The sequence below is a fragment of the Dendrobium catenatum genome, unplaced genomic scaffold (genome assembly GCF_001605985.2).
Source record: "Dendrobium catenatum unplaced genomic scaffold, ASM160598v2 fragScaff_scaffold_1209, whole genome shotgun sequence".
Classification (NCBI taxonomy): domain Eukaryota; kingdom Viridiplantae; phylum Streptophyta; class Magnoliopsida; order Asparagales; family Orchidaceae; genus Dendrobium; species Dendrobium catenatum.
Genome location: NW_021319671.1, coordinates 1,257,718 through 1,267,337, shown reverse-complemented (window position 1 = coordinate 1,267,337; position 9,620 = coordinate 1,257,718). Strand labels below are relative to the sequence as shown.

Genomic DNA, 9,620 nt, shown 5'->3' with positions numbered 1-9,620 from the left:
TTTGTAATTTTATACTAAAAAGCTGCTTTAAGAAGCAGTAAAAAAGTCATCACAAACAAATGGTAACCTAATTAGGTCTGTTGCAAGCTTTTCTTCCATGCTAAATACTCGTTAAGGGATTTGCATTTGATTTGAATGTTTTGGATTAGAAATTAGTAATTCAATTGGTTTCGATTATGAAATTTTAAAAATAAAATCAACTAAACAATATTTGCAAGTCAGATTAAACCGAATCAAGCTTTAGTTTGATTTGATTTGGACTAACTAAAATATAAATAATTTTAATAATGTGTATAGTGATCTTTAAATTAAATAATATTTACCAAGAAGAATATCAAGTAATATTTTCTGATATTTATAATTTTAACATGTAGAATAAATAATATCCATGTTGATCTTTCAGTCACAGTTTTATTTAAAATTCATGAATTTTATTGATTTAATATTTAAAGACACTAGTGCAATTCAATTTTTTATTTATTCAATTTTATAACAGCAAAAAAATAAATCAATAATTTGATTCTTGAATCTAAATATTTTTCACCAAGCTCTGTGTACAAAGCTGAGGAAAAAATTACTAAATCATAAGTATGTACACAATATAAATATTTAGACATTTATTAAAATTATTAATAATGTTACAACTTCAAGAAAGTAAGATAATATAATTATTTATTCTTATAAAAGAATACATATTACACACCTATTTATAATATTCACATTCATATTGTTTGGGTTCCACTTTTTTTTTTTTTTGTGCAAAATCATTATTAATAAAAGAACAATGATGATCATTATATAAAATTATATATTTTTAACAAATGAATCTATAATGATCTAATATATAAATATAAGAATTATTATTGTTTATTAAAAATGATTAATAATTAAGTGGTTATTTTTATATGGGAAAATTTTTATTATTCAAAAAATTAAGATCAAGCTAATGCTTAAAGCTCAAAGAATAATAAAAATAGATATGTTAGATTATATTATATGATTTATTGTAATATATAACAATATAAGAATAATAAAATTAGTGGATAAAATATTACTCTTTACATAAATTTGACATTATTTAGTTATTTAATTATTGATGTACTCTTATAATATTTTATTTAAGAAAATTACAAAGAGTGGAAGGGATGGGCCCCATTTGCCAAATCATTGAGCCTGACAAAAAATCTTAAATCTTATGCATCAGTCATTCAAACAAAAAATCATACAACGTGGATAAGAACCGATAGATCTGCCTTGAAGTCCATGCCCCACATCATTGCAAATCTCCTCCACAATCATCTTATGACACTACATAAGTATTCGCAAGTTTATATACATTTACACAATTCGTTCCTTGCAATGCTTTGTTTGGATCTAAACTCTATTAACTTTTTATATACATTTTTCCTAATATTAAGTTTATTCCCCAAATTCACTTTTTATGTTAAATTATATATATAATATTAGTTTATCTTAATATAGTATGCTATCTTAAAATTTATGCATAAATTAGCACTATTTTTTGGATTGCATATGTAATACTAATTTCAACCCAATTGGGAGAGTAAATATATTAGATTTGATTTATATTAAGAAATATAAAAATAGACGTAAAAGATTTGATGAGAAAATATTATGAATGATCTTTCTTTATTATTTTTAAATGAAAATTTAATTCTTAATAAGACATAATAGAGAAAAATAATTCATGTAGCACCCAATGCAGTGGGATAAATACTTGATTAGGGAAGTCAATTTTTGATATGACCTGACAGGTCGACCCGTTTGTGAAACAGGTCGGGTTTGGGTTGACCCGGAAACTTGCGGGTCAACCCGACTAACCAGGATCCCGAGCTACCTAACCTGGTTCTACTAGCTTTCTGTGAGCTCTTGCCTAGCCGCGGCTGCCACGCTCAGGTCGATCATTGATATGCGCACATGCAGCTAGCCAGCCAGTAGGTCATGCCCAACCCAAGCCAGGCACTAAGCCGCCTCAGTCCACGTGAATTCGCCTCAATCCGATATCACCTCACTCTGCCTCATTCAAGTCTCCGACCGCCTGGCCTAGGCCCTATGCGGATTCTCCTCACTCAGAGTTTCTAAACTCGCTTTTCCTCACTCCAACCTTGCCCATTCATGGATTCGCCCACGACGTGTCGACACCTAACTGCCCAAGCAACTACGCCTGCGGATTTGCGAGTCGGGTCGGGTCAAATGGCAACCCGTGCGGGTCAGGTTCGGATCAACCCGTTTATGCCTAGGTCAAATCAGGTTGAAACCAAACCCGATATATTGACCTTAATTGACACCCCTAACTTGATGTTGTTGTTGTTGTTGTATGTGTAATACTAATTTCAATGCAAATCTAATGACTATGAGGCTCATTGTGATGAAAATTCTTTCAATAATATATATATATATATATATATTATTGAAAGATTATCTCTTAATAAAAAATTGATAATCATCATATTGTTTTATCAGGAGAGATTTAATTTTTTTCCTACTTTCTTTAATAGCTTAGATTTGTATGAAGATCTAACACACAAGCAAATAAAGAGAGAGGGTGTAGCATACATAAGAGACACCAGAGTTTTTACGTGGAAACCTCTAAAAATGGGGAAAAACCACAAGGCATAACCTAGTTTGGATGAATCCACTATTATTTGCAGTTGATTATAAATGAAGCCCTTCATTGGGGGAAGGCCTTAAGCTGATTTAGCAAATGTACATCATATTATATGGTGAGAATTAGAATAATTAGTATTGAAATATTCATTTAGTCGACATAACCATAGTCGACGGGTGGCAGGGTCGGAAAGACCGTAATCTGGTGATGGTGGTCGGAAGGACCATTGTCGTCAGGAGACAAGGGTCAGAAAGACTATTGTCTGTCGATATAGGTCGGAATGATTGTAGTAGGTGATGGAGGTCGGAAGGATCATAATAGACAAGAGATAGGGGTCAGAAAGACCGTTGTCTGGCGATGAAGGACATAATGACTGTAGTTGACATGAGATAGGGGTCATAAAGACCATTGTATAGTGATGGAGGTCGAAAGGATCGTAGTAGGCGACGGAGGTCGGAAGGGCGTCGCCGGTGGGAGACAGGGGTCAAAAAGACCATTTTCTTTTGATAGAGGTCGGAAGGAGTGTAGTAGGTGACGGAGGTCAGAAACCATTGTCTTGCGACAAAGGTCAGAAAGATCGTTGTCTGGCGACGTAGGTCGAAAGGATTATAATCAGTGAAGGAGGTCGAAAGGACTGTAGTTAGTGGGCAACGAAGGTGGGAAGGACCGTAGTTGGCAGACGATGGAGGTCAGAAAGACCGTAGTCTAATGACAGTATTAGGAGGGACTAAAGTAGGCGGACAATAATGATAAGAAAATACCGTTATATGGCGATAGAAGTATCGTTGTTTGGCGATGGAGGTCGAAAGGATCGTTGGCAGACGATAGGGGTCAGAAAGACCATTATCTAGCAACATAGGTCGAAAAGGATCGTAGTCGGCAGGAGACATGGGTCAAAAAGATCATTGTCTGGTGATGTAGTTCGGAAGGATCGTATTAGGCGACGGAGGTTGGAAGGATGGTAGTTGGCGGGAGACAGGGGTCAAAAAACCATTTTTGCGATGTATGTCAGAAGGACCATAGTAGGCGACAGAGGTCAGAAAAATCGTAGTCCGCAGGAGACATGGGTAAAAAAAATCGTTGTCTGGTGATGGAGGTCGGAAGGATTGTAGTAGGCGATGAAGGACGGAAGGACCATAGTAGGCGACGAAAGTCGGAAAGATCGTAATTAATAGGAGATATAAGTCAGAAAGATCATTGTCGTAAGGCGATGGTCCGGTGGAAGTCTAGACATTATTCGGTGGTCTGGCAGAACTCCGACTTCTGTCCGTGGTCCGATGAAAGTTCGGGCCTCAGTCGGTGATTCGGTGGCGGGCTGGCGAAACTCCGACGTAAGTCGGTAGTCTGGCAGAACTTCGGTGTTATGGGGTGGTCCAGTGGAACTCCTACGTAAGGTAGTGGTCTGGCTGAACTTGGTCGTTAGGTGCTGTTCTGGTGGAACTCCGGCTTTAGGTGGTGGTCCGACGGCGGTCTAGCTGAAGATCGGCAGCGGTCAGCGACCGGGCGGTGGTGCAATAAACTAAAGTCCGGTAGTGGTCGGTGGCAGGGTGGTGGTCCGACAGTAGTCGGACTGAAGTCCGGAGTTGGTAGGGTGGAAGTTCAGCGGAGGTTGGCAGTGGTGTTGGGGCTCTTGAGGCTTTAAAGCTCTCTCCAATCTCTAGCCCTAGGTCCCCCATCATATATTTTCATGAGTGATACACCCCGTAAATATAGAGAAGATATGGGGCAGGTTCAGAGTGCTCCATCAGATGGCTATAGGGGTTCGCTAGTATAACTCGCTTTCCATCTAATGACCCGAGCTCGATAAGGGCAAAAACACAACTCGTTTACACCCCTAGATGGCTCGTATTGATTCCCCGATCATATAAAGTTTTTCAACTATTTATATGCCTTAACGATGTCGGAATTCATCGATCTTATGCTCGTTGGTTTTGTCTCGAAAAGCTCGATTTGAGTATACGCAAGTCATATATGGATATAATTTTGTCATTCAAATAATGCTTTAACCCTTCTGAATGTGGTCCAGGCCCCCAATTTGGACCCATTTGGCCTTGGGTTGGATCGATTTTGGTGTCGTTAGGTTCTTCTCTTTGAGATGTTCAGTTTGATCATAAGTTTACTGAAATTGGAATTCAGATGATCCCAAATTTAATTTTAAAAGCTTCCAACTTGAATATGCCTCAAGATTCGTGCCCGATCAAAACAATTTTCGATGACATATAAAATCACTCATAGAATATGTAGGATTGAATATTCCCTTTTATAATTATAATTTTTATGATTTATTATAACTAATTTAAATAAATTTAAAATTATTATAATTAATTCAAATTAGCCCAAAATTGACATGTTATAAGTAAATTGGACTCTACTCATTAGACAATTTAATTTAAGTTAAATTTGAAGTGATCTTTTCATTCTTTATTTTTTAATATAAATTTAATTTAACTCACTCAAATTACAAATGACTATTTTTTAATTATTGTAATATTTAATATGAATAGAAAATTTAATTATTTTAAAAATAGTTCACATAAAAATAAATTATGAACGAAGAAGGTAAAAAAAGAAAAAAAAAGAATGGAAGTTTATCCGGTCAGTGTAGCGGTACTCATTCCTTGCAGGAAACATAGCCACCATTCCTTTATTTTTCTATGCAGCACTAATACTTATGAAATTTTGTCCTATTTGGTTGGTGCTAATGCGATAAAAAATATTTTCCTCCATCTTGACCAACAGATTAACCAAAAGAGACTTTCATCAAGCCGGTTAAAATCTCCTAGATCAGTCTTAATAGTCGTGCTAACAATAATTATGATTATTATCAAATGATTTAGTTTAATAAATAAAGGTCATAAGATTCTAATTAAAAGTTTTAAAATTTTTAAAATGAATGAAATATAAGATAATCAATTTTTTTTTTTATTTTATGAAAAACACATTGCGTGTTGTGTGTATAAGAGACACAGACTGTGAGAAGAGCATGGAGAATCCCAATGGTGAGTTGGGGAGAGCACAGAGAAGACTGTGAGAGAAAAGAGAGTGAGTCGAGTGACCGAATAAATAATCAAATCTCCCTCTCTTCTTTTCCTCTCTCGTAACTCATAGCCCCACGATTTCCTCCAACTCTTCCTCTACTCCCTACATTTTTTCCTCTTCAGATCCCATCAGCCATAAAAATCCCTTTTTTTTTAACCTCCAGGCCCCTACACTGCTCTTATTATTCACAGAACCCCACCACCGATGAGGGAGGAGAGGTCGGAGATGTCGGAGAACGGCGATGGAGACGAGGGGAAAGATGTCCGGTGGTCTCCGGATCCGGGAGGAACCGCTCCGCCGAAGTGCCGAGCTGCTGCAGGTTCCCCTGGCGGCGCTGCCGTCCCGCCGCCGCCTTTCTCCGACCAAGTTCTTGAGAACGTCCTCGAGAACGTCCTCTGCTTCCTCACCTCACGCGGCGACCGCAACGCCGCATCGCTTGTCTGCAAATCGTGGTACCGCGCCGAGGCGCAGACACGGCTGGAGCTCTTCATCGGCAACTGCTATGCTGTGAGTCCTGCACGTGCTATCGACCGGTTCCGCCGCGTGCGGTCTCTGGTGCTAAAAGGCAAGCCTCGCTTCGCCGATTTTAACCTAGTTCCGATGGGTTGGGGCGCGCGGTTGTCTCCGTGGGTTGCTGCCATGGCTCCCGCTTACCCCTGGCTCGAGCGAATATGCCTTAAGAGGATGACCGTCACCGACGCGGACCTCGCCCTCCTCGCTTGCTCGTTTCCCTCTTTCCGCGACCTGTCGCTCATTTGCTGCGACGGCTTCACCACTATCGGACTAGCCGCTGTGGCGGGTAATTGCAGGTACCTATTTTCTCCGGATCCGGTGAAACCCTAGCATTCTAACTTTCAAAATCACAAAAAAAAAAATTTTTCCCGGTTTTGCTTAGATCTGGGTTTGGGTTTCTTGGCTTGGAGGATTGATTCATTGCGCGTTTTTAGGCATCTACGATCGCTGGATCTGATTGAGAATGATGTTGAGGACGACGAAGATGAGGTGGTGGATTGGGTATCGAATTTTCCTCCGGGAAAGACTTGCCTTGAATCTCTGATATTCGATTGCGTTGGGTGTGCTGTGAACTTTGATGCTCTTTTGGCTCTAGTGGCCCGCTCGCCTTTTCTCCGGCGGCTGAGAGTTAATGAGCATATATCGTCGGACCGGCTCTACCAACTCATGACCCGGGCTCCTCAGCTCACCCACCTTGGCACCGGCGCCTTCTCATCCTCTGTAGAAGTAGGTGATTTTGAGGAATCTCTGGAATCAGCTTTCCACTCTTCAAAGTCACTAATATGCCTATCAGGTTTTAGAGATCTTGCTCCTGAGTACCTGCACACAATCTACCCTGTATGTACTAATCTCACCTCACTCAACTTTAGCTATGCCCAGATCACTGCTGAACAGCTTAAACCAGTCATTACCCGTTGCCACAATCTTCAAACATTCTGGGTATTAAATCATTCCATTGTGAAAACTTTTCAAATTCAAATCAAAATCTTACTTTTTTGCAGAAAAATTCTAACTTGATTGTGTAATCAGGTCCTTGATTCTCTTGGTGATGAAGGCCTTCAAATGGTTGCTGCAACTTGCAAGAAGCTTAGAGAGTTGAGGGTTTTTCCGTTAGATGCTACGGAGGACTCTGAGGGTTTTGTATCAGATGTTGGACTTGCGGCAATCTCTGAGGGCTGTCATGAACTCCGGTCAATTCTCTACTTCTGCCAGAGGATGACAAATGCAGCTGTTGTGGCCATGTCTAAGAACTGCCAGGAGCTCGTAGTGTTCCGCCTCTGCATTATGGGCCGTCACCGGCCTGATCGCCTTACTGGAGAACCCATGGATGAGGGTTTTGGAGCAATTGTGAAGAATTGCAGGAAGCTTACAAGGCTTGCTGTTTCTGGTCTGCTCACTGATAGGGCCTTTGCTTACATTGGCTTGTATGGGAAGTTAGTGAGGACTCTTTCAGTGGCCTTTGCGGGTGATGGCGATTTGGGACTTCGATATGTGCTCGAAGGTTGTCCCAAATTGCAGAAGCTGGAGATTAGAGATAGCCCTTTTGGAGATGCTGGTTTACTCTCTGGGATCAACCATTACTACAACATGAGGTTCTTGTGGATGTCTTCTTGCAAGCTTTCGCTGAGTGGATGCAAGGATTTGGCTAGGCAATTGCCTCGAATTGTGGTGGAAGTTATCAGGGACAATTCAGAGGATGATAACAGTGATGCAGTGGGGAAGTTATACTTGTATCGATCTCTTGTTGGACCGAGGAATGATGCTCCACCTTTTGTTAAGATACTATAATCCAGGGCATAGGAACAGGCCTCCATTTCCATTTAAAGAGCTTAATGAGGATAATTTTAGTTGGAAGAGACCCTTTTAACCATTATGGCTGGTGGGAGGTTCATTATGGTCGGAGTTTTCATGACCCATACAGAGATTCTCTATGCCCCACATTTTGAATTGCTTGATTGAACTATTCTTGTATAATCGCAGTTGAAGAAACTTAGCACAAATCTTCTATCTGAATATCAGTTTTTAGTTAGTGAAATAGAATTAGAAGCAGGTTATCCATGGCCGGGGAGGCCACCTATGCTGTTATATCATGTCGCCGGCCCGGCACAATCATTAGAACTTTGAAGTTGAAGTGATGAACACTGAGCCTCGAGTTTGCCTTGCTCTCATTCTATTGCATCTATCAGCTAAAGCTGAAATCAGGCATCATTTGATCTAGAACTCCCTTCCCAAGCAAGCTACTCACTCCATAGTAATACTCCAGGTGAAGGCTAGGAACTCTTGAAATTTTTTTTTTAATCTTATGGAGAAAAAAAGATTTTGTTAATTTGCCTGTGAAGAACTTGTTTAAGTTTTATGTGCTTCGAATGCTTCTTGTTTAATTCATTTAGAGGTCTTATTATTTGGTCTTATTAACGTTGCATGAAAACAACCATTGCTGTAGCATCCAAAGGCATTCTGTACTTGTTTGTTCTTACAGCCCTTTTTTCTCTCTCTTTGAATCCCTTTATTGTCATTCAGTAATCAGTACTGTCGAGAAAGTCAAGAATAAGTAAAATTTTGTGTAATTCTCTAGAGCTGAACTAGTTATCAAGACTAAGGCTTTGTTTGGGATGGCTTTCTTGTTGCTTCTTAAAACAACTTTTTAGTACAAAAATTTTAATAATTGAACTAAAAAGCTGCTTTAAGAAGCATCAAAAAAGTTGTTCGAAACTTAGCCTAATACATCATTAATACAAGGTCAGCAAAAGTTAGGCTTTGGTCCATATAGGAAAACAACATTCTGATGGATTGGAGATTTTTAGTCCTCAGGTAGTGCAACTTTCTGGTCAGGCTGATTGGTGTGTATATTAAGATTCTTCAGCAGGTGAGCTATATCTATCATCTAATGACCCCATGTGAGTCCTATTGCAGCTGAGATTCCTTTCACTGTCCAGTTTTCCTTAACCAGAAATTCACTTCTCTTCTTTTTTCTGTGGCTGTGCTGAAAGAATCAAACTAGAATTATGCTTCTTGTTATCTTCTTCAATCTGCTCCTAACAATCCACTACTTGATTCTATGAGCTCTGCCATTGGAATCTAGTAGATCGAAAATTTGGTTTCAATTGTGAATTTTCGGTTCATCGAAATCGGCCCATAACCACACAAATCATCAAAGGATTACATTTTGAAATCTTGGCTTCATAGATTGAGGCTTCGTTTGAGACAGTTTTCTTTCTGCTTCTTAAAACAGAAAAAAAGTCGTCCCAAATGAAATGAATGGTTGCAAGTTTGTGAGTGGGTTAGTTTCTATTTTTTTAACTTGCAGTAAAACTGTAGTTTAAAACCTGGGAGTAGGCATCACAATTGCAAAGCTTTCTTTCTATTTCTAATTTCTTGCGCGTGTGTGGGACCCCCTTAAGATATCAGGGAAAAAAAATATTTGCAGCATTTATTGAAG

General features: G+C 39.2%; 1 protein-coding gene across 1 annotated transcript; it reads left to right on the top strand.

Moving 5' to 3' along the window:
* Nucleotides 1-5,601: 5,601 nt before the first annotated feature.
* On the top strand, nt 5,602-8,654 carry LOC110101574 (transport inhibitor response 1-like protein). Its single transcript, XM_020829532.2, has 3 exons — nt 5,602-6,477; nt 6,616-7,120; nt 7,211-8,654. Exons 1-3 carry the CDS (start codon nt 5,873-5,875, stop codon nt 7,967-7,969), a joined length of 1,869 nt encoding a protein of 622 aa, XP_020685191.1. The 5' UTR covers nt 5,602-5,872; the 3' UTR covers nt 7,970-8,654.
* The last annotated feature ends 966 nt before the right edge of the window (nt 8,655-9,620 follow it).

Bases quoted from the DNA above. Each gene is read 5' to 3' on its own strand.
- LOC110101574 (XM_020829532.2), top strand. From the start codon at position 5,873: ATGAGGGAGGAGAGGTCGGAGATGTCGGAGAACGGCGATGGAGACGAG. The intron at 6,478-6,615 runs GTACCTATTTTC...GCGCGTTTTTAG, and splicing joins GCTGTGGCGGGTAATTGCAG to GCATCTACGATCGCTGGATC. The intron at 7,121-7,210 runs GTATTAAATCAT...TTGTGTAATCAG, and splicing joins ACAATCTTCAAACATTCTGG to GTCCTTGATTCTCTTGGTGA.